The 26,247-nt window shown below is 35.1% G+C and overlaps 1 protein-coding gene across 5 annotated transcripts in view; it reads right to left on the reverse strand.

Annotated features, from left to right (window-relative positions):
* Positions 1-4,171: 4,171 nt before the first annotated feature.
* Positions 4,172-26,247, reverse strand: part of NUDT9 (nudix hydrolase 9) — a 28,027-nt gene continuing 5,951 nt past the window's right edge. For 3 of the 5 annotated variants that reach the window (XM_023725089.1, XM_004390143.3, XM_023725090.1), the window contains exons 3-8: positions 24,025-24,120; positions 20,016-20,102; positions 13,957-14,068; positions 11,920-12,066; positions 10,762-10,846; positions 7,380-7,878 (exon numbers count right to left, since the gene is read on the reverse strand). In XM_023725089.1, the coding sequence (XP_023580857.1) occupies positions 7,700-7,878; positions 10,762-10,846; positions 11,920-12,066; positions 13,957-14,068; positions 20,016-20,102; positions 24,025-24,120 (706 nt within the window). In that variant the 3' untranslated portion in view covers positions 7,380-7,699. Of the gene's footprint in view, positions 7,879-10,761; positions 10,879-11,919; positions 12,067-13,956; positions 14,069-20,015; positions 20,103-24,024; positions 24,121-26,247 lie in introns of all 5 variants that reach the window. The other 2 variants (XM_023725091.1, XM_023725088.1) reach the window with 2 other exon arrangements.

Below are 26,247 nucleotides of genomic sequence, written 5' to 3' on the forward strand. Positions count from 1 at the left end.
ACTTACACATGTACCACGAGTCAAAAGCAAGTTACAAAATAAACCCACTGACAGCAGTAATCACCGATTTTTCTTCAGTTAATCACTACTATTTTGAGCCAACTCGGGGTAAGTCTATACTTATTTTATGGTGTGAATAATTTTTTAATTTTATTGTGCTTTAGGTGAAAGTTTACAACTCAAGTTAATTTCTCATTCAAAAATTTACACACGTATTGTTGGTAGCCATCCCCACAATGTGACAGCATGCTCCCATTTCCACCTCGGGTTCCCTGTGTCCATTCATCCAGTTCCTGCCCCTTCTTGCCTTCTCGTGTAGCTTTTGGGCAGGAATTGCCCATTTGGTCTCGTGTTATTTCACTGAACTAAGAAGCACGTTCCTCGCGTGTTACTGCTTGTTTTATACGCCTGTCTAATCTTTGAAAAGTGGGCTTCAGGAATGGTTTCAGTTCTGAGTCAGCAGAGTGTCTGGGAAGCCAGTCTCGGGGGCTCCTCCAGCCTCTGTCAGGCCAGTAAGTCTGGTCTTTTTTTGTGAATTTGAATTCTGTTGTACATTTTTCTTCCGTTCTGCCCGGGACTCTCTGTTGTGATCCGTCAGAGCAGTCAGTGGTGTATATTTATTTTTATGCTACTATAATAAATTCTGCATACCTACTTAACAGATTGAAGATAACACCTTGTTTTTTTAGGGCTTCTTTGGGGTAAGATTTTATTTCTATAACTATTGATAAACCCAAGTAACATTTCAGGAAAGGTAAGAATCTCTCGAACATATGGTAGAAGCATACTCAACTGATCTACCCAAATTAGATCTCATGAGTTATAAGCTTACTTTCCTCTAAGTTCTTTAGATCAGAATTTCTGCACTTCCTTAAAGTCATAACGTCCACGATATTTCACAACATTAGGTTAAAAAAAATTCAAACAGTGAAATTTACCTCCGGCTTATTTTTGTCTTATGACAATTCATAGTAAACAATGCTATGTAACTAACAAACCTAGAAATGTCTTGATCGCAAAGCATCAGCTTGCTTGGTGGAAAGGCTACAAACCTTGAGACTTCTACACTGAATCTCACACAACTTTGCTTTTAAAATATACACAAAATTAAAAATTATAGAGACCTAAATGGCATATTCCTTTTATTGACTTCATTTAAAAAGTCAATTGAAAATATATACAGTATGTATTTATTTTAATCTACCTTAAGAGATACCGATGAATCAAAATATTCTCAAATCCCAATTTTCACAAAATCAGTTTTCCTTCTGGCAAGTTTCATTGCTCTGGTACTTATTTAATACTTCTTACCATTTCAAATGCTCTTATCAGGCCATCAGAAGCCAAGTGGGGGAAATTATGCTCTTTGTTGCAGAAAACATTTGAGAATTCAATGTATCAGCATTTAGGAACCACATTATTTTCTACTCCACAACACATGATTACACCAACAGCAACACATCAGCAGTAAAATACTGGGAGACAAGGAAGGAGACAAAAATATGTTGAAAATACCTTCACATAACTACTGCCAAAGAAAAAAATTTTTATTTTGATTTTAAGGTTTTTTTCTTACCCACAAAATCAAATATTAACCTTAATAAAAAAGTCTGATCAAACTGTAAAAGCATTTTTTTTTTCCCCACCAGAATCTGCTCTACTACAATGACAAAACCATTACCTAGTGATTTAATGAAAAAAACTCTAGGCTTACTTAAATTTCAGAAGGTCTCATGGCTGCAGGTGGGTGGAGGGCCAAATTTTTAGCTGCCAGGCCAGAGACCACCTAGTAATCTGGTATTAGGTGATTTCAGTAAAAGGGGGAGGGCAAGGTTCAATCAATCATATTAAGATTCACCAATGGCTGATCTTCTATTCTTCTCCCTCCCCTCTTTATAAGCCTCAATGTGACGAGCCTACTTGGAGTAATTTCCTTTTTAATCAGAATGGTCTCCCTATATGTATACAGAATTAACTGGTCAGAATAAACCCAATGTTCCAATTTCTTCTGAATTCTTATTATTTTTAACATTATAAACTGTATTGTCTCTTTCTAACAGAAATAATTTTCTGATTACTATCTCAGAAGTATTCTTTATATACGGTTAGTAAAATTTCCATATCTTTCAAGCACTATTATAAATTTTAAATTATTTTTATCTTGAGTTTAATAGCTTCAAACTCTGTCTACATTGGTAAATTAATAATATGATGAAAGTAAGTGTAAACAAGGAGACTCCTGGGTGATGCAAATGGTTAATGTACTTGGCTGCTAACATAAAGGCTAGAGGATCAAGAGTTACACATAAGAGGATTAGAAGAAAGGCCTGGCGTGGCAATCTACTTCCAAAAAATCAGCTACTGAAAACTCTATAGAGCACAGTTTTACTCTGACACATGGGTTGCCAAGAGTCAGAATAAACTCGATGGCAACTGGTGCTGGTACATATAAAAAGACCAAACTAATTACAGATGCTTTCTGAAAAAATAATGCATAACACCAGAAGTCCTGAGCTAAGAAAATTTATACTGTAAGACAAAAATAGCATTTAGCCTCTAAAAATGGTTAGAATTTTCAAATGCCCTCTTTAACTACCACATATTTAGCTTTTCAGACTGTTGTTGTTGGGTACCATAGAGTCAATTTTGACTCACAGTAACTCCATGTGACAGAGCAGAACTGCCCCATAGGGTTTTCTAGGCTGTAATCTTTATGTGAGTAGATCACCAGGTCTTTCTCCCATGGAGCCGCTGGATGGGTTTGAACCACTAACCTTTACGTTTAGCACCTGAGCACTTAACCATAACCCACTTTTAACATAGTTAAGGAATACTGTAACAAGTTTAGCATATGCTTCTATTTGAGTGTGAAATGCTTTCAACAGTTTGAGAACACTTGCTGGCAAGACAAGTACTGACTGTGGCCAATTATCCTTAGGTTAAGATATTATCATATAAAATGTCCTTGCACCAAAATTGTGCAAGCAATTTCAACAATGCTAGATAAAGCAGGTCTGGCCATTACCTTTCAAGTCACAAACCACAGCTGCATTACTATTGACAAAAATGAGTACTGCTTTTGTAACAAATAATCTTTCAAACTGCAAAAGGCATACCTCAGGGATACTGCAGCTTCGGTGGTTGCAAGTATCACAACAGTAAAGCGAGTCACACAAATTTTTTTATTTCCCAGTGCATGTAAAAGTTATGTTTATACTATACTATAGTCTATTAAGTGTGCAATAGCATTGTTCAAAAAATAATGTACATATCTTAATTAAAAAATACTTCATTGCTAAAAAAAATACTACCCATCATCTGAGCCTTCAGCGAATCGTAATCTTTTTGCTGGTGGAGGGTCTTGCCTTGAGGTTGATGGCTGCTGACTGATCAGGATGGTGGCTGCTGAAGGATGGAGTGGCTGTGGCAATTTCTTAAAATAAGACAACAATGGAGTTTGCCACATCGACTGACTCTTCCTTTCATGAAAGATTTTTCTGTAGCATGTGATGCTGTTTGATAACTTTAGCGTAGAACTTATTTCAAAAGTGAAGTCAATCCTCTCAAACCCTGCCACTGCTTTATCAAGTTTATGTAATATTCTAAAACCTCTGTTGTCATTTCAACAATGTTCATAGCATTTTCACCAAGAGTAGATTCCATCTCAAGAAACCACTTTCTTTGCTCATCCATAAGAAGCAATTCCTCATCTGTTCAAGTTTTATCATGAGACTGCAGGAATTCAGTCACATCCTCAGGCTCCACTTCTAATTCTAGTTCTCTTGCTATTTCCACATCTGCAGTTACTTCTTCCACTGAAGTCTTCAACCCCTCAAAGTCATCCATGAATGTTGGAATCAACTTCTTCTAAACTCGTTGTTAATGATGATATTTTGACCTCCTCCCATGAATCACGAATGTTCTTAATGGCATCTAGAATGGTGAACCCTCTCCAGAAAGTTTTCAATTTACTTGCCCAGATCCATCAGAGGAATCACTATCTATGGCAGCTATAGCCTTACAAATGTATTTCTTACATAATAAGACTTGAAAGTCAAAATTACTCCTTGATCCATGGGCTGCAGAATGGATGTTGTGTTAGCAGGCATGAAAACAACATTAATCTCCTCGTACATCTCCATCAGAGCTCTTGGGTGACCAGCGTATTGTCAATGAGTAGTAATATTTTGAAAGGAATCTTCTTTTCTGAGTGGTTAAGTCTCAACAGTGGGCTTAAAATATTCAGTAAACCGTGTTGTAAACAGATGTGCCGTCATCCCGGTTTTGCTGTTCCATTTATACAGCACAGGCAGAAGAGATTTAGCATTCTTAAGGGCCCTAGGATTTTCAGAATGATAAACGTGCAATGGCTTCAACTTAAGTCACCAGCTGCATTAGCCCGTAACAAGAAAATCAGCCCCTCCTCTGAAACTTTGAAGCCAGGCATTGACTTCTCCTCTCTAGCTACAAGAGTCCACGATGGCATCTTCTTCTAATATAAGGCTGTTTTGTCTACATTGAAAACCTGTTGTTTAGCATAGCCACCTTTATCAATTATCTTAGCTAGATCTTCTGGATAACCTGCTGCAGCTTCTACATCAGCACTTGCTGCTTCACTTTGCACTTTTATGTTATGGAAATGGCTTCTCTCCTTAAACCTCATTATGCAACCTCTGCCAGCTTCAAACTTTTCTTCTTCAGCTTCCTCACCTCTCTCAGCCTTCACAGAATTGAACAGAGTTACGGCCTCGCTCTGGATTAGGTTTTGGTTTAAGGGAATGTTGTGGCTGGTTCGATCTTCTATCCGTACTGGCAATAAGGCTGTTTTATTTTCTTATCATTCATGTGTTCGCTGGAGTAACACTTCATTTCCTTCAAGAACTTTTTTTCTGCATTCACAATTTGGCTGCTCAGCACAAGAGGCCTAGCTTTTGGCCTATCTCAGTTTTCGACACGCCTTCCTCAGTAAGCTTAATCATTTCTAGCTTGTGATTTAAAGTGAGAGACATACAACTCCTCCTTTCACTTGAACACTTACAGGCCATTGTAGGGTTATTAACTGGCCTAATTTCACTATTGTCATGTCTCAGGGAATAGGGAAAGGGAGACAGACAAGCGAACAGCCAGTCGGTGGAGCAATCAGAACACACACAACAGGTATCAGTTAAGACTGCCATTTTATATGGGCATGGTTTGTGGCGCCCTTAAACAATTACATAGTAATATCAAAGGTCACTGATCACAGATCACCATAAGAGACATAATAATAATGAAAAGGTTTCAAATATTGCAAGAATTACCAACATGTGACAGACAAATGAAGTAAGCACATCCTACTGGAAAAACAGCACGAACAGACTTGTTCAAGGCAGGGTTGCCACAACTTTTAATTTGTAAAGAACACGTATCTGAGAAGTGCAATAAAGCGAAGCACAGTAAAACGAGGGATGCCTGTACTTACAATACAAATCACAAAAGATTCATAATCTTAGTAGGGAATACTACAGACAACTAATAGGTTTTGTAACCAGGCAAATGGGGATTCAAATTGCAGCTCCATCCTATCTTGAATAAACTATGGGCAAACTTTGTGATTTTAATTTCTTCATCTGTAAAATGAGAATAGTAACACCTAACTTCACAAGATTGTAGAAGGATTAAGTGATATAATGTAGATAATAAATGGTATCTATTATCACTATTTATTTTACTAAATATCTCCAGAGTAAAAATGTATTACTTAAACATAGGGAAAGTAAATATGAAGATATTATTTTCTAGTGATACAGGAGTGGACAGTACTCCAGAAATGTCTTAAACTAACATTTTAATCTGGTTTTTCTCTACTATAGATGGTGCTGGATGTTTACAGTTATCAGAAGATTTTCTACTTCTATCTTATCTATAGTTTATAGTAACTATCATTTTGCACTTTGTAAATATTCCAGTGAAAACTCCAAAATACTATTAAAAATATCATACCTATATTATCTACAGACCATGTGCTTTAGTCATTTTTAAATAAATTTAATATAACATGTTTTTACTAATGTCAGTTTAAATGTATGAAAAGTATTAAAAATAAGTAAATGTCATTCTTCAGAGAATTGCTCAAACTTTCTTAAGAGTTTTAAGTGGTTTCAATTTTAAACAGACTCTATTCAGTGCCAGGAAGAATTTCTTCCTGCCAAACAGGCAAATCAGACTCTTTCATGCTGGACCAAGGTCTCTCACCTAATCAGAGGTCATCCTTGTCAAGTACAAGTCCTTAAGACCTTATTACATACTCTAAAGACCAGGATTTTATGGATTTTAGAAAATTTGCACAGTACACCTACTCTTCTAGAGGGGTTGAAGAAGTGTCCTAAAATCAAACAACTTAATGTTTCTGCAACAAAACATATAGTCAATCTAAGGGGAATAAAGCCTCGTCAGTTCAGCTCAGGTTTTACCACCAGAGGAGTTTTGACACCAACCTGACAAAAACAAAAAAGTTTTGATTTACCTTAGCCCTAGTTCTGTGCTCTAGCTAACACCTTTTTCAAACATCTGAAGACAACAACCTTATCACTATCACCTAAGCCACCTCTTCTCCAGATGCTCCATCTGCAGTCTAGGTGGAATGAAGGTGGAATTATGGTCCCTACTTTGGGTTGACAGGAGTTAGTATCAAGGGACTTTCCTAATGGATATCACTGATTGACATCCTTAGCCAGAATGTGATACACATGCCCACAAACATAATGTCATAAATGGTGGTGCCAAGACAGTGTTGTTTTTTTCTTCTTCTCTGCTTCCAAGAGTCCCTGGTTCTAACCCTCTCCTTTTGTCTGATATTTATAATACTTACAGACCATCTCTCAAAATCTTATTTCAATCTTATGTTCCCTTCCCAACAAAAACCACTTTAACTCCCAAAAATCTCCCTGTCTCTGCCTACTGTCAATTCCATCTGTTTTTCATTCATTCCCAACATACACAGTTACAATAGAGTAAAATAAGCATATTATCTAAATTACTAATTTCCTAGGCATATTTTTTAATTTAAAATTTTTGAAAATGAGACAACCACCTCTGGTTCACTGATCTTGATCGACTAAAAGAGTGCTGATATTTCTTCATTAAACTCATGACTCTGAAGTTACAAAATACACAGAAAGTTGCCATTTTTTGAGAGCAGCTGCAACAAGATTATATAAGCAAAATTTAAAGCAAATTAATTTGAAGATAAATCAGATTATACAGTAAACTGTATATCCAATGGTGTTGCTCCTTCGAAAGTACTTGATGTGGCAGGAATATCCTTCAGATCTCAAAAGATCAGTGAGGAAAAAACAAGAATTAACAAACAAGAAATAAATGAAAAATAGAGCTATATAATCAGAAATTTCTCTTTATTCTTATTACAATTCTTCAGAGTGCATCAGTTGTTTAAATTTGGTTTAAGCCATGCTTAAATAGAATACATAAAACATGACTATTCATATTCTTTTGAATAGAAAGCTGAAAATTCTGTGTTCTATTTTACCATATTTACTAATATTACTCTGATGCAAAACATTCTAAATGCAAATTGTTTTGAAAATAAATAATTCCCAAGTTACCTACCCTGGCCTTTTTATAGCATAAGTTCTGTAATATTTCCTTCTTTTCAGTACATGCTCCTTTGTTGGCCTTTAGCTTACATGGAGACTTCAAGCTATAATCCAGGACAGCCAGGGTCAGAGTCCTCACTCCAGTGCGCTTCTCGTTTCTCTGCAACAAGTTTGATGAACTGAGAGTGACTGGCATAAAGCTTGAGTTTATCACTGATGTCCACCCATTTCACTCTTCCAGCATCATCTCCAGCTTCTAGAGTAAGACTGTCCATTATCTCGCCTGGTTACCAGAGAAAAACCATCACCAAGAAAAAGTAACTCATTTATTCATTTCTTTTTCAATATATCTTGAAGTATTCTTACTAAAAAGAATCTCAAATCACAATTGTATTAGGTGACCAAGTGAATTAAAAACTAGAATACTCCCAAATGCCCAAATTTTAATCAAGTTTCTAAATTTTAGGTAGAAGCACCAATAGGAAAACTTGTCTTATTAAAAAAATATTATCCTTAAAAAAGAGTTCATATTAAATAAACATGAAACCTTGTATCAAAATAAATTCTAGAGAGTATAAAAGCTTTAAATATAAAAAAAAATTGAAATAAAACAAATTATTGGTGATTAGTTTTATAGTCTTAAGGTGAGTGGACTTGTCTAAACATGACACCAAACCAGAAACCATAACAAAAAATATTTACAAATTTAATTACCAAAAAATTAAAAATAAGTCACTCAATCACTGTTGTAAAAATGGCATAGTTCTAGAGAACAACTGGGCAATGTTTATCAAGAACTTTTAAAAAGTAAATGCTCTGATTAGTACTGACTCAACAATTGCTGGAGTTACTATGGAGTCTGGTGTATGAGACTCCATACTAAGTTGAATGAGTATATATATATATAAAACAAAGTTTGTAGAAGTTTAGAGGGGGGAGGAGAGTGAAGACAGTGATTGTCCATATTATATTTTGTCACTATGATGAGGATACACATATTTTTAAGTGAAAACATCAAGCAACAAAACAAAATTGCAGTATGAGCCTATTTTTATTTAAAAAACAACTATATGATGCTTGGAAGATAAACCAAAATGTTAACAGTGATTATCTTTGGGTAATAAAGTATGAGACTCCATACTAAGTTGAATGTGTATGGAGTCTCATACACCAGACTCCATACTAAGCACTGTACTAAACACAATAAACAATCCAGCTATTCACTTCAAAGAATTTATCCTAAGGAAATAAAGAGACAAGCCTGTTAAAGTATTAAGTAATAAGGTAACATTATTGATAACAACAGCAGCAGAAAAAGCTTTCCTTCTATAAGACACAGATTAAATGATTATACAATGGACCAGATTAAATGACGGTACACAATGGAGTTCTATATGGTCATTAAAAATGAAGTATATCTATATATTGACATGGAAAGATGTCCATATTACATTCGTAAGTGCAAAGACCAAGCAACAAAACAAAATTGCAGTATGAGCCTATTTTTATTTAAAAAATAATTTTATGATGTCTGGAAGAAGATAAACCAAAATGTTAACAGTGGTTATCTTTGGGTAATAAAGTAAATGGTCATTTTTAAATTTTTCCTCTTTACACATTATCTATTTTCTAAATAATTCGCAGTAGACATGTATCACCTTTATAGTAATATATTACACTTATTATAATAAAATATAAAGCTACTTTAAAAAAAAAGAATCTAATATTTTAGCACAGTTTTCTAAATTTCAGTGCTAAAATGATAACTCTTTGTGTCTCCTCATCACAATGACAACCATTAAAAGAGAACCAGAATTAAAAAGTAAACTTAAATCTAAAAGTTGAAGTATCTTATTATCTAAATAACAACTTCCTCTAATACTCTAATATCACACTCTTTATCAGAACTAACAATGTCTGAAAAGTTTTTTTCCTTTCCCCTTCTGATCATCTAAAAATTACATAAGACAAAATTTTTAGAAGTTTAGCCAAGGGAGGAGGGTGAAGACAGTGATGTGAACAACCCATAAATTATATAATCAACCTCTGGAAAATTAGTCATTGTTTCTAACTTAAAAAAAAGTTAAATTTATCAGCACTTAAATCTTACAGTCCTGCTTCTAAGTTACATTTTATTTGCATATTTCTCCCACCAAAATATTTCTTCGACGTTCTCAATACCAGAAAGATCAACTCTTCTATTACTTTGGTTAGAACAGCTGAAAGGAAGGGATGGAAACACGCTGGTAGTTTCCTCCAAGTTCAAAGAGCAAAAGCACAGATTGTAAAAGTGACAGATAATCTAGTGCTGGTCCCACATTTTATAAATGAAAAAAACTAAGTCCAAAAGGATAGATGACTTGTACAAGGTCATACAGTTAATAAGAGTCATAAGTAGGATATTCAGTTCTTCTGATACACTGCCCACTTACTTCATTAAGCTACAGATGAAAATAAAAATATGATCCTAATTTAGCAGTAAAATATCTGTTGCAGGGGAAGCCATTCAATGTGTAAATCAAAGACCATCATTAATGTTTAAGATAGATTTCCCTCTTGTTTTTAGTAACAGATTTGACTTCCAAATTTTTTTAATCCATGGACCAGAAAAAGCATTCATTTTAAATTATTTCAATACTTGGAATTTTTTTGTTTTGTCTTTTAATAATGCATGCTTGTTATAAAAAATTTCAAACAGTAAGACAGAGATAAATCCCCATTTCCCTTATCACTGCCATACTTCCAACATAAGTTTCCAGTCATTGTTGCTTTTGTTGTTTTACACATTTTGACAACTTTAGAGCACATAATTTTAGTCCAGAAATTCAACCTTAATTTCCCATGCTACCAACAGAGTAAAGAAATTTAGTCACTGGTAATAATGCTTTTGAGGCCCTCTTCCTTGTATTCTTTTAACATCACATTTTTGGTTTCATATAAATACAAAATCTAGTTCCTTGGGAGCAGGCAGAGACCATGTGTGCATTTGTATATATGCAGAGATCATGTATGATTGTTTAATATTAAACAATATACTCCTACCATCTATAGCTGATTGGCTTAGGGTGCTAAACACAACAGTCCAGTTTTGATCATGCCCTAGTAGGCTGCTTGGCTTAAATGGTCCTCTAAGGTCAGTCAGTTTAATAAATATAAGTAAAATTACCTGTTTCGTCATGGTAGTTTACAGCTTCTGTCTCCATCCATGCGTTATCAGTGTTTCGAGGATCATCAACATATCCCTTATATATCTATTTTTATAAGGAGGCAGATAAAAAAAAGTCTAGGATGAAACAGGAATGGGTAGAGCAGAAGCATGTTACCTTCACTAGAATCAGAAATGTTTAACTACCTATCATAAAACCTTTAATGCAACGTTATACATGCTTGTTTTAAATTTCCCAAGAACAATATTCTCAAGAACGTTTTGAGGCGGCTTAAAAATTCACAAAACCCTCAACATCTCAGGCTCTAATTTCAGAATTTGAGATTAGTCAGACTTCGGCCATATAATTTTTAAAAAGGGTCATAATTTAAGTATTTTTCTGTTTTAATAATTCCTGTGATTATCATTTCAGAAATATGAAGGTAGAGTCCTTTATTTAAATATGAAATCTATACATAAAAATAAAAACTAATATTTAAGCTACTAATACATAAAAAGATTTTAACCTAGCCATCTAACACAAATGTGACCAAAAAAACTGAACAACATAGATAAATAATTAAGAAATCCCAATCCTGGAAAGAAAACAAAGCAATCTTAACAAAAGCTACCACAAAAAAAGGAAAAAAAAAGGGGGGGGGGATCCTGTACTTTTCTTTATGATTAATGTACATATATAAGGTGCTTACAAAAATTACTGAGGGTATATAGACAAAACAGATATGAGACACACAATTATCAACCAGAGAAACTCTGTATAATGTAATTTAAAATGTGCATGTCCTTTGAAAAAGAGCTGAATTCATGCAAATAAAAATAGGTTTTCTGTTGGATGGGTACTCAGCATGTACAAAAAAACATTCTTACATGTCACATTAGCTCAGAGCTCATGTGAAGAAAAACCAAGAGAAAAAAAGTATTGTTATAACAAATAATGTAACTGACCTAAAGTTGAGTGGGCTATATAAAACATTAAACAGGAATCTATTTACAGTGAAGATTCATTACGATTTAAATTGTTTCTGTAGATATGTATTTCAAATATACAAGTATTCTATTTTATTTAGAGAAAGGATCTACCAGATTTCCAGGTAGACTGTTAAGTCATTTTCATTAATCCACAAGACTAAATTCCTTCTAGGAACTACCATTTCTTACCACTAGATGTTCTTGGCTAAAGAGTTTCTGCAACTGTTCCTCTATTTCTCTCTTTTCAGCACTGGATTTCTGTAACAAATTGAGAGCTTCCTCACCAAATTCTCTTTTCAGTGTGGCACTAATCTTCTCTCCTGGATCCACCATGCCCTAACGGTAACATTAAAAAAAAAAAAAGAAAAAAAAAACCAGTAAGTAAGCTTCGATTCATTCAACAAGTATTTATTGAGTGATGCAGTGGACAATTATTATTCTTTCTGCCCCATAACAATGATCCCTATTCTTCTGGGAAATGTTCTTCTCTAAACCATTTATTTCTAGTGGAAGCAGCCAATGAGGGTGTTTCATGCATTTAGCAACAGTGTCTGGTCCAAGATTAGCTAGCCTATGGCAAGCTGAGCCAGTCAGACTCCCTTCCCGGTATTTTTCAAACTCTAGTTAAGGAAAAAAGGCCGGAAGGCAAGAAAGAATACAGCTAGTTGATACTTTCTCCATTGTTCACCCCACTCCAGCTACACTGACATCCTCACTGTTCACAGGACAAGCCAGACATCCTCCCGCCCTACACCCTGTTTAGTGTCTTTGCACCTGCTATTACCTATATCCAAGTTGTTTTTCCCTAGATGTCCACACAGTTCACTCATTTACCTCCTTCAGAACTTTACTCACGGAGGTCATCTCTGATCACCCTACCTAAAATTGCAAAAAACTTTGTAGCCACCTACCCTGCTAAGTACTTACAATCTTCTAACAAATACTTTACTTATTTATCTTACTTATTGTTTCCCCTAGTAGAAAATGAGCACCAAGGGGACAGAGATTTTTTTTATGCTGCTCTGGACCCTCAATGTCTAAAATATTAGCTGACAAAGGGCGGATACTCAAAATATATTGATCAGAAGAATGATTTAAAATATCATCAATGAAAACAGTTCCCTAATAAATCAGAATTTCAAATGACAATAAAAATGTAAGGTCCTGTGATGAAATCACTATTCTAATACTACACTCAGCATGACTGAAGTTTGACTATTTGGCTGACACTAATTACCCTAAGCTTTTATCAGAGTCAGCTGAGATCTTTATTTCTATTCCATTTTTATCTTACAAAGAAAAAAAAATTCTTCCAGATAGCAGCATGTGTATAAAGTCACCCTCACATCAAACTATCTCTATTTCACAAGACGGCATAAACTATACCACTGACATGAATTCAAACTACATCAAGCCAACAAAAGTACATTCTTCTTAATAACATTATAGAGATAAATTTAAAAAAATCTACAATGAACAGTTAAGTAACAAAACTTACCCTTTTTATTATGTATAAAGTTAACAGAATTCATCAAAAAAGCTAGAAATCTCTCCCTGGGCTAGCAGTGGGGAATGAGTTCTGTGAGAAGACACAACATTAATGAGTGCCTACTATGTAAACCGAAAACAAACCAAACCAGCTACCATAGAGTGGACTCCAACTCATGGTGAGCCCATGTGTGTCAGAATACAGCTGTGCTCCATAGAGTTTTCAATGGCTGAGAGACCTTTCAGAAGTAGATCACCAGAAGCCTTCTTCCAAAGTGCCTCTGAATTAATCTGAACCACCAACCTTTCCGTTAGTAGTCACAAGAGTAACCTTTCTTGCAGCCAGGAATTACACACACTATGTACCAGGTGCTTTAGATGCTATCTTTAATAATCCTATGAGATAGATAAGATTATCTTTATTTTAAAGATGAGGGTCTGAACTCAGTATCACTCAGCTGAAAGTGGAAAGGCCAGGACAAAAATCTAGATCTAACTCCAAAATCCATGTTCTTTCCCATGGGTTTTAGAATCAGACTTAGATTCTAAACCTTTGTATACATCCTAAACTTGGTATTGACACTGACACTTCATCACAATAATGAAAGACAAAACAATTACTAAATTGAAGTGGGAAGGAATGAAGGATAAATGGAACAGGAAGAATCTACACACAGTAACCTTGTAGTAAATAAAGCAACCAAGAACTTAAAACATTAATTTAATTTTAATGCTTACCCCAGGGATTGCCCATTCTCCACAGTCTTTCCTTTGTATTGCAACAAACTGTAAGATGTTTTTTCCAGAAACAGGGTGGGTGATTTTATTTCCACTACTATCCCTTTTCCACCTATAAATAATGAGATCACAGCCAATTTAGAACAAAGACCAAAGTTCCACCTCAAGCTTGACACAAATATATAAAGATCTATTTTTCTTTAAAAGAGTATATATAAATTTACCTCAAATCAGGTAGTTGTACACAAATTACTGTTTTTTATTAGAAATATTCTATATTTAGCACTGTTACAAACCATCTTTGTAATGAAAATTCAGAACAGTTTTTTAAAGCAGAATAGAATTTAAATGAAGGATCATAAAAATTAAAAAGAAAAAAATCAAAAGATTCCTTTTAAGAATTGAAGGTGGTAAAAAGCCCTAATAATATGTGCTTTTAACAGTTCATCTTGAGTTATTACTGGAAAAGTAAATTATATGATATAGGTTCAGCTGCTCTCAAAAGCAGTACCTCTCAATCTTTACTCCCTCTTTTGATGAACAAAAAAAACTCACTATCATTTAATTTTATATTTTGAATTAAACTACATAATATAGTTTTTTTAAAAGACCAAGGCAATGTTAATTTTGGAATACACTTTTTCTAACACAGCCTCTTTCCTAGAGTGTTAATAAATCTACCCTTCTCCTTCCTTATCCCCTACCAGATGCACCCCCTACCACCACAGCCATTCCTCCCCCTACAATTTTAAGAACTGTTCTAATGGTCTCTAAGGAAAGATAAAAATTTTGAACTTTCAATACTAAATCAAAAAATAAAGTCTATGATCTAATTATCACTTTATGAGACTCGATGAAAAATACTAGTTTGAATATAAGAGCTTTGAAATTTCTTCGTATGGTAGCTGACTACCATACCTAATCCATAATTCCTCCCCTGAAAGAGATCCTAGTCTAGCAATGGAGCTAGATATTAAGTGAATAAATTACAAGATACTGTGACAGTTTGATGAACGTAGTAGACAGAAATGAAAGAATAATTAGTTCAAGACAATGTCTATTTTTAAAGATGTCAGACAGAGGAATAACATAAGCAAGAAACAAAGTTACAAAAATAAGTTACTGTGTTCAACAGAATTTCAAAGTCTCATGGAATCTAGACTTTCTGGAGCCGTTGTGGCTGGATGAACCCCTGAAACTACTGCCCTGAAATAATCCTTAAACATTAAACCAAAAATATTCCCTGAAGTCTTCTTTAAACCAAATAGTTCAGCTTATTAGTAAAGGATATCTGCCTTGAGCATTGTGCTCTTTTAAAGAACTATCTACACGGGATCAAACTAACAACAGCAACTCAGAAAGGTTAGATAGGAAGCTTAGGGGGCAGCGAGTTTATGTTAATGGGGAAGGAACACTCCTGACAAGGAGGTTGAGAACTGCTGCACAACTTGAAGAGTGTTATCAGTGTCACAGAATTGTATTTGTAGAAGTTGTTCAACTGGTGTATGTTCTGCTGTGTATATTTTCAACAACAACAAAAAAAAATATTTTTAAAAAAAAATTCAGTTCTAGGCTGAAAAAAAATAGTATGTTCAAGAAACTGAATGTATATATAGGATCTGGCACTGTGTGCATCAGTGAGAAAAAAAAAGAGATGGGATGAGGCTAGAGAAGTAGGCAAAGAGCTTGTATGACAGAATTCATCAAATTCATCTGCTTAGAGGGCCTGAGAATATTTTTAAGCAGGGTGAAGCCATGACCAATTGGTATTTTAGAATGCTCACTCACTTTGACAGAAACATGGAGATTGGTTTGGAGGGAAGCAAGACTGGAGGCAAGAAGATCAGCTAGGAGGCTGTTACCATATTCCAGGTGAAAGATGATGAGGGCAGGACTGAAGGCAGAGACAGTGAGAATGGAGAAAGGGCAGGTTTTATTTATTTTTTTAAAGTGATTTATACAGTACTTATTATGTACCTGGCATTGTTCTAAGTATTTTAATATATTTACCCATTTAAGCCTCAAAACAATCCTATAGTTATATTATCTTCATTTTACAGATATGGAGATCGAGGCACAGGAAAGCTCAATAACTTGCCTGAGATTGCACAGCTAGTAAGTAGTATAGCTAAGATGTGAACATAGGTAATATGGTCCCACAATCTGTGCTCTTAATCACTATACTATTTACTTAAATCAAACAAATCAGAATGTTTACTCTAATTAGACAAGAGGGCTAAGGCGGCAAATGATGCCTCCATTCACTCACAAACATTTACTGGCACCTACAACGCATCACATGCCAGGAGCTGGGAAAACAATGACCAACACAGAGCCTTGCCGTCCATCCAGTCAGTCAGTCATGGCTAGAGCACAGGCAAGAGAAGCTGAATAGAGACACATAGCAGGGCAAGAAGGCAGGAGCAAAGAAATGATGAAGAGCGTGTACATCATGTTTACACGCTGTCATGGACTGAATTGTGTCCTACAAAAATATCTGTCAACTTGGCTAGGTCATGATTCCCAGTATTGTATGATTGTCTACCATTTTATCAACTGATAATGATAACCCTATGTGTTGTAAATGCTATCACTATAATGTAAAAAGATGGATTAGCAGCAGTTATACTGACAAGGTCTACAAGATTAGGTAGTGTCTTAAGCCAAACTCTTTTGAGATATAAAGAGAGAAGCGAGCAGAGAGACATGGGGACCTCATACCACTAAGAAAGCAGTGCCGGGAGCAGAGCGTGTCCTTCTGGACCTGAGGATCCTGTGCCGAGATGCTCCCAGAACAAGGTAAGACTGATAATAAGGACCTTCCTCCAGAGCTGACAGAGAAAGCATTCCCCTGGAGGTGATGCCCTGAATTTGGACTTGTAACCCCCTTAACTGTGAGAGAATAAAGTTCTCTTTGTTAAAGCCATCCACTTGTGGTATTTCTGTTATAGAAGCACTAGCTAGACGACCAAGATACATGCTCAGATTTTTATCCTGAAGGGACTCATTCAAGGATTTTAAGCACAGTAGTTTCTTGTTATCTTCTTTATTAGTACCAAATACATTATCACCAAATTAAAAACAAAATTTCTTGATATAACAGAAGTAATGCATCATTTTATTTATCATTTATTGACTATCAATGATATTCTCATGCCCTATTGATATTCCTTCCCCAATTCTAATGGCTATACCTTCCTGTCTTTAACCAAAACTGAAAGAAGTATTAATTTTTTGACCTGAGTTTAATTCACAATATATTAACACTTCCTATCTCATTTTGACTTTAAAAGATCTAAAAGAACTTCAGATGATCACACACGGGAAATTTCGAGGAGAGGTGCCTGGGAATCTAAAAATTTAACATTTGCCCCAGAGAATCTAAACAAGAAAGTACGTAAAATTCTGCACCATACAATAACATTTTGAATTATTAAGTACTTGAAAGAAAAGGAGGAAGAATCTTTGCTTTAAAAGTGCTTGCTTTAGAAGTGCCTAGGTGTGAATACAACAGAGTCCCTGACGAAGCACGAGAAAAGTGGGGCACAGAACTCAAATTCTAGTAAAAAGACCAGACTTAATAGTCTCACTGAGACTGGAGGAACCTGGGAAGACATGGCCCCCGGACTCTCTGTTAACCCAGAACTGAAATCATTCCCGAAGCCAACTCTTCACACAAAGATTAGTCTGGACTATAAGACATAAAATGATACCCGTGAAGAGTGTGCTGCTTAGCTCAAGTAGATACATGAGACTAAACAGGCGGCTCCTCTCCAGAGGCAAGATGAGAAGGCAGAAATGGGCAGGAGCTGGTTGAATGGACAAAGGAAATCTGGGGTGGAAAGGAGGAGTGTCCTGTCACATTACAGGGAGAGCAACTAGCATCACATAGCAATGTGTCTATAAATTTTTGTATGAAAAACTAACTTGAATTGTAAACTTTCACTTGAAGCAAAATAAAATTTTAAAAAGTGCCTAGGTCATTCTTATGACTGATTACTCATTAGTGAAATACCAATATAAAGGAAAAAGCCACATATATTTAAAGCCACGTAACCCTGATTCAAATTTCAGATCTACAAAATTTAGACAAGTCACTTAACCTCAGTAAGTCTCCATTTTCAGATCTATAAGGTAGCTATGTTAATACCTACTCAGAGGAGTTGTAAGAATCAAATGGAAAAAAAATTGCACCCAGCAGAGTGCCTAGAGTAGAGATATATTTAAAAAGCCATTTAGTCTTGTTGATTCTTCTTTAATATCTTTCATTCTTCTCTTCCTTCCATTTTCACTGCCACTCATCTACTTAGAGAGAAGCCCTGGAGACACACTGCTTAAAACGATCAACTGCTAACCAAAAGGTCAGCGGTTCGAAACCACCAGTGGCTCCAACAGAGAAAGATGTGGCAGTCTGCTTCCCTAGGGATTTACAGCCTTGGAAGCCCTAAGGGGTCACTATGAATCAGAATCAACTCAAAGAAGTGGGTTTTTTTAATCTACTTAGAAGAACTCATCAATTAACATATGCATTACTGACACAGCACAGCAGAGTAGAAAGAACATCAACCTAAGAGCACAGTTTAAACCTAGACTCTGCCACTTGGGGGCTTTGTATTGCTCTGGACCATCTCTAAGCCTTTAGTTTTCTCATCTGTATAACGACAGTTAAAACTCAAGGTCTCTAACATCTACCATTTCAAAACGACTTGACACACAATCACCACGTACACTCCCAGCTACTATTTGGTCCACTATAGATAAAGATAAGCTAATTAGATGCTAACTTTCAAGTCTATGGCCTGCCTTTTCTGCTTCTTATCCCCTTACTTGTATTCAAATGTTTCACATCTTCCTGTCTTTAGCCAGCCTCATCAAAACTGGAAAGAAAATGATAGTGTCACTAATATTTATGACTTAAGGTCATTCACAACAATACATTAACTCTTTCCATCACATTTAAATCATAAAGGTTCTAAAGGAACGTTAGATGGATGGACAGGTAGACAGACAGACAAACAGGAAGGTAAGTGGATGGAAGGAATGAAGAGAGGAAGGGGTGAAAGAAGGGAGAAAGATAAAATCTGGAGTATGAGATAAAGCCCCTTTTGGCAAAGAAACTAATAATGCAAGTAAGGGAATAAAACAGGGTGAATATCAGTACCTCTCCCAGCAACTTAAAAACAAGGGAAATAAACCGTCTTCCTAGAGTTAAACTGTGAAATTATTAGCACATATCAGATCAGAAAAAAACAAAGTCTGGTAGGAAAGGAAAGCCCCTAAATTATTAAAATTAAAAAAAAAATAATAGTAACAGTATTGAGGGTGTTTGCATTATCTAAAGAAGGAAACTGACAATTACATGTGGGGAATCAGCTGGTCAGTGAAGAAATCTTAAAAATCTTAAACAAAAAGAATACTCTAGATGCACTGGAAAGATGATTCCTATAGAGATGGCTAAGTCCATCTATCAACATTAGATTCACCTACCTTCTTTTCTTTATTCTGATCTATGCTCACAAGAAACCTTCTGAATATGATGTGGTTTACCAAATAAGTCTGTGTCAGGAAAGAATGCCTTCCCCCTATTCTAAAACCTTCAATGGCTCCTATCCCCCATCAAGGATTCATGCTTGGCTCAAGTCTACCTCCTTCATAATGACTTTACTGGGTGCTCCAGTTTGTCATTCTCCACTTCCAATGTTCCAAGATAGTTTACTTGATCATATGTGACCTGTTTTCTTATTTCATATCTTCCATCTTGCAAATGAAGCTATAGCTCTTCAGTTACAGAGAGCCAAAATTCAAGATTCTTATATTGTTTTTACATCCTCTAAAGAACCTACTCAATGCTGCTCTGTAAGTATCTGGTGAATTAACTTTGTTTGATGATGCCTAACTCTCATACAATATAAAATTACAGCTTTACATCACTATAATTTATTTGCATAAAATCCCTTTAAAGTATAGATATGTGTGTGTATGTGTGTGTGTATGGCTACAGTCTGTATTTTTCTGATTACTTAGCTCTTCATTCCTAAAATATTTCATTTGGTTCTTACCTGGTTATGATAGGATCTACAGCATGATTTGGGCCCCATCGCCCCAGAAGCCCCCGGCCAACCAGTCCTGTCCGTCCTGCAGGATTTCTGAGGAAAAAGAAATATCAGCTGAATGTGTTTATCTTTTGTAAACCAACTTGATATGTCCCAAAAGAAGGTACTAAGAACAATAAGAAAATAATAATATCTCCTCACAAATCCAGTGGTACTATGGCACTAAATCTATTTCTGAAGTTTTTCTACAATAAAAGAATTTGTTTCAGTTTTTAATATACTTCTAAATTCCATCTAGAACCTTACTGACTCTTAAAACTTGGAGGATGAAATGCTTCGCACCTCATCATCTCTACGACGGTGACAAGTTATTTTTCAGGATATCCACACTTCTCTTCACTTTCTCATGGTCTTTTCCTATTCTACTCTCCAATTCTCTCCGTTAAAACATCTTTTTGTTATATTTTTAAGTCTATTTTTCCCCAGTGGGTACTGGATTTTTATTATCAGTAACACATATACCGTAGCATATCACAAAATACTAATATACCCACTCCTCACTTATTGACAGTTAGGTTCCAAAGACCAGGTTGTTATGTGAAAATTGGCATTATGCAAAACTGTAGGATGACCACATCAGATCACAAAATGGAGGATAACTACATTATTATATAACTGTCCAACACTGAGAAACATGGCCCAGCCAAGCTGACAAAAAACCTTAACCATCACAGCCAGTGTTACTCTCACCTCTCACTTCGGCATTCATTACTGCCAGACATACATCGTTACTGTGCACCAAAGTCATGTAGTAATATTTTTTATTACTGTCATAAACGTGAAATGTCGGATAACGAGATAGTAAGTGACAAGCAGGTGTATTATTTAATATTTCATAGATTTCGAGTATACTAAAACACAAATTTTAAAGAAAGCAATTTTATAAAAATACCAACTTAGCATTTAACCTAATGTCATAATCCAATGCTAAAGTGTCAGATAAACAAATCAACACTCATACCTAAGTAATTTTCTTCCAGTTAATATTCTTTAAATGTTAAATTTTCATTACATACCAGTTAAATGTTCTACTCTGTAATCTTACCTATTTAATACTGTATCTTTAGTCCTCTCACTGTATGAAAGTAAATAAACAACACGTCAAAATTTCTCTTTAATACATCTTTTTATTCTGTTCTTTCCTGTGACTGTCATTAAAACTGAAGGAATGAATTTTTATATTGCTTGGTAGTAGATTCAGAAATTTTTTAGCAAGACTTGCAAATAAAAACAGAAAGACAAAACTCTGTCCAGCTGACAATAATACTATTTTTCAAATCCACAGGAGGAGCAAGGTGGCCAGCAACCATGTTCTCTTCCATATAACCACACGCCCCGGAAAATGAATGATCAAAGCCAATACTGAGAGAAAGTGCTAGTTTTTATAGATAACCAAACCTATAACTTATATATAAACTAGAAGCTGTGGAATGTACAGACTATCCTTTAGCCTGAGAAGAAAGTTGTCTGCAGAGATAAAAATAAACCTTACATATAGAGAAAAACAGAGATGAGACAGAAAGATAGTCCTGATGCACTCCCAATTTTACTCTTTTCTGAAGTTAACTGCATTTTATGCTCTGGGCTCCCTGATATAATCCTAAAGCCCTTGAATAAATTTCATTTTTTGTTCAGGCAAATTAAGAGTTGGTTCCTATTAGTCAAATAGTCTTGACTAAAACAACATGCTATCTTGGCTTTGCTGTCTGTCCTTTTATACGTGTGTTGTTGCTGTTAGGTACTGTCGAGTCAGTTCTGACTCACAGTGACCCTATGAACAATAGAACAAAACACTGCCCAGTCCTGTGCCATCTTCACAATCATTATGCTTGAGCCCATCTTTACAATCATTATGCTTGAGCCCATTGTTGCAGCCACTGCGTCAATCCATGTTGTTGATCTTCCTCTTTTTCGCTGACCCTCTACTTTACCAAGCATGATGTCCTTCTCCAGGGACTGAGCTCTCCTGATAACATGTCCAAGATGCCAAGATGTGAGAGACATAGTCTCACCATCCTTGCTTCTGAGCAGCATTCTGGCTGTACTTCTTCCGAGACAGATTTCTTTGTTCTTTTGGCAGCTCATAGTATATTCAATAGTCTTCACTAACACGATTCAAAGGTGTCAATTCTTCTTCAGTCTTCCTTACTCTTCGTCTAGCTTTCACATGCATACGAGGCAACTGAAAACACCATGGCTTGGGTCAGGCGCACCTTAGTCTTCAAGGTGACATCTTTGCTTTTTAACACTTTAAAGAGGTCTTTTGCAGCAGATTTGCCCGATGCAATTCATCTTTTAATTTCCTGACTGCTGCTTCCATGGGTGTTGATTGTGGATCCAAGTAAAATGAAATCCTTGACAACTTCAATCTTTTCTCCGTTTATCATGATGTTGCTTATTGGTCCAGTTCTGAGGATTTTTGTTTTCTTTATGTTGAGGTGTAATCCATACTGAAGGCTGTGGTTTTTGATCTTCATCAGTGCTTCAAGTCCTCTTCACTTCTGCAAGCAAGGCTACATCATCTGCATAATGAAGGTTGTTAATGTGTCTTCCTGTGTGTTGTGTGTGTGGGTGTATGTCTCTTTTAATATCTTTTATGCAGAAAAGAAGCTAAAAAATAAGTCAAAAGCTAGGAGAATTTGACTTTAAAAGGCTCAATAACAAAGAAAATAGAAAGGTGAATAAGTTGTGACCAAAGGAAGACTTTAGCAAAACTGGAGAAGACTGGAATTGGGATCACCATGATTTTCATGTTCTAGATGAACTAAAAATGTAAGCCACAACATTTTTATCAGGTAATTACCATGATGACAAAGCTATGGTCCTTCTTTTGTTTTATTTGAGACATGCTAACTTTTATATAAGGAGTCTTGGTGGCGCAGTGGTTAAGTGACTGACTGCTAACCAAAAGGTCAGCAGTTCTAATCCACCAGTCACTCCATGGGAGAAAGATGTGGCAGTCTGCTTCCGAAACAATTTACAGCCTTGGAAATCCTATGAGACAGTCCTACTTTGTCCTATAGGGTTGCTATGGCTCAGGATTAACTTAACAGCAATGAGTTAACGTTTATCTATCTTCCTAACTTTTAAAATGGCTCATTAAGGAAAATGGATAATTTTGGAATTTTATAGAAATTCATTTTTAAAAGTATAGAAAAAACTCTGATGTTAAATTATTGTTTAGGTTGGTTTGATTTATACTTATGTGTTTAGATAAACTCTTACTTTAAGACTGTTGTTAGATGCCATGGAGGAAGCTCTAACTCATGGCAACCTCACGTGTAACAGGACAAAATACTGCCTGGTCCTGCACCGTCTTAACAATTGTTGGTATGTTTGAGCCCACTGTTGCAGCTATGTGCCAATCCATCTCATGGAGGATCTCCCTCATTTTCGCTGACCCTCTACTTTATCAATCTTACAATGTCCTACTGCTATCCCAAAGTTTTTCATGACTCATTTTTGGAAATGGATCGCCAGTCCTTTTCCCTTAGTCTTAGTCTGGAAGCTCGGCTGAAACCTGTTCACCATGGATAACCCTGCTGGCACTGGAAATACCAGTGGCATAGCTTCCAGCATCATAGCAACACACAAACCATCACACTACAACAAACTGACAGATAGATGGTGGTACTCTATGGTATTGTTTCATTTAATAAATGAACTACTGAGACATAATTTTCAATCTTTTCTTTGTTAATTATTTCTCCCTTCAAGGTGGAGTTACAAAAAGATCCAGCAACTTACAAGCTATATACAAATTGATCATCCTCTCTCTTCATCTGTAAAAATGGAAAAATATCCACTCATGGAATTATTATGAAGATTTAATCAGATCACACATATAAACTATTTTGTACAACACCTGGCACATACAAGCACTCAATAAAGGTTAATTATCTTTTCTATTTTATTAAGACCCACTGTTGTAAGATGTTCCATCCACAGTACCTACCTAGGTCTTCCATTTTCAATCTCATACAGACCATTCTGGCTCTTTCTCTCAACATGTCCATCCTTTTCATTAAACTTGGGAGAAAAGTTACTTTCACTGTAATGAGAACACCAATGCAAATAAGAAATGATGATTCAATACTACCAACAGCAAAATAATGCCAGTCAATTTGTTATCTGAAGTAACAGTAATTTATTTAAAGATTAGTTTTCATTTACAAATCCATCTTACTGCTTTAAAACAGTGACTATGAAAAAAACACTTTTTCATTTTTAACCAAAACATCTTGTAATTTCCAAGGATGTGCATTATTACTGGACTCAATAACCCCTCTGGGAATGAGTACTGAAAAAAGCAGAGCTCCTCTCACATGCTACCAAAAAAGTCTACATTAATATTAGCAAGGAAGACTTGGCTATGGGCACAATATGGTAATTACTGGTTCTTAAGTGGTTCCAAACATAAGATTCCTTCTGGTATACTGATGTCTCTACTGATTCAAAGTAATTTTAATTTCTTCAAATGTGCACTGTTATTTTTATCAAAAATATTTTATCAAAACAGTGAATTCACCCTACAAACAGCATAATAAGTATGATACAGATGAAAAATAGATATACTGGAAATAGCCTAGATCTTGGTGTGAGTAGTCCTTACAGAGACAGATGAATGTGAAAATTTACTGAGTTATATTTGCATGCTTAAGAAATGTGCACTTTACCGTATTTATGTATTGTCTCAATAAAAATAACTGATATAATATAAATAAACTACTTTCCTCACCACTATGAAATCACTGACATAATTACACTGATAGTAAATAAGGAGTTGTGTAGCACTGGCAGTTCACAGCCAGGAAAGTTTTCTGACATAGGTTTCACTTTTTTTCTTACTTTAATTCCAGTATGCAAACATAAAAATATTTGTGGTCTGTTTTGGAGTAATTTCCAATTTGGATGATCTTTTCTCAAGACTTCTAGCCAATCTGCCATCTAACACACAAATAAAAAAGAATTAAATGGAACTACAAAATTATAAAACCAGAGTTGCAATGCTCCCGGGACTCTAAAAATTTACCATTAAAAAAAAAAAAAAAAAAGCATGAACCTAGCTATAATTGAAGCATTAATGTTAGTGACAGGGTTTGATTTAGATGGTAATACAATTTCAACTTTCAAAAAATAAACTGATGAAAAATAAGAAAATGTATTCAATCTTCCTTTTAAGCTATCTAGCACTCCTGCAAACATCATGAATTTTAATTGAACATAACGTATATGTAAATATGCATATGTATAAGGTACGTACAAATATACACACCCTCTAAAATAGGGGGAAATGGAGCCCATTTAAACCCAGTAACTTCTCCACAGGTTATTTTCATGATTAATTAATAATCCAAGTAAAGTTACAAACACATCTTTGGATACAATTAAAAAACTGTGCGTCAAAATCATGGCACAGTACTAAGTTAATGATGAAGTTTAACAACCTATTAAACTAAGACTGGATCTATCCAACCAGCAAATTTTTTTTATTTAACTGGCTAAATAATGCCTTGAGAGGACTATGATTTACAATAAACTTGCCCATTAAATCAAACTTCTAAAACTACTCTAACACTAGGCTGACAGTTTGGCAGAGTGCTTAAGAGCATGAACTCTGAAGTCGGACTGAATTCAAGTCTAAGCTATTCCATCTACTAACTCTGTGACAGACTTTCTGTACTTTCTTTTTTTTTTTTTTCTTGTAGAGATAACAATAGTGTCCGCCTTCCAGAATGGTTCTAAGAATAAAATAAATAAAATAATGCTTATAAAGCACTTAATATGGAGCCTAACCGACAGTTAGTACACATAAAAAAGCCTAATCATTATTAAAAGGAACACAAACATAAAATGTGAATCAACATACCACTTCTATGAATTTACTCAAAACATTTTTTGCTTTTTTTTTCCCTTGCTCTCTATCCCTGTTCTATTTTTTCACACTGCTCTAATTTTCTATCATTCTTGATTAATTGGAAAAAAAATTTGAAAAAATATTTTTACTACTTCAAATACAAGTCTAGCTATGTTGAAAAATAACCAGAAAAGATGTTCCATTGATAACCACTACCAAACAAATGAAAACAGATACCACCACCTGTTATTTCATAAAACAAAAAACTCTGTAACAAAAGAAATTTTATCTATTTGGAAGGATAATCCTAAGACCCCCAAA

Source organism: Trichechus manatus, unplaced genomic scaffold, assembly GCF_000243295.1.
Source record: "Trichechus manatus latirostris isolate Lorelei unplaced genomic scaffold, TriManLat1.0 scaffold00286, whole genome shotgun sequence".
NCBI lineage: Eukaryota > Metazoa > Chordata > Mammalia > Sirenia > Trichechidae > Trichechus > Trichechus manatus.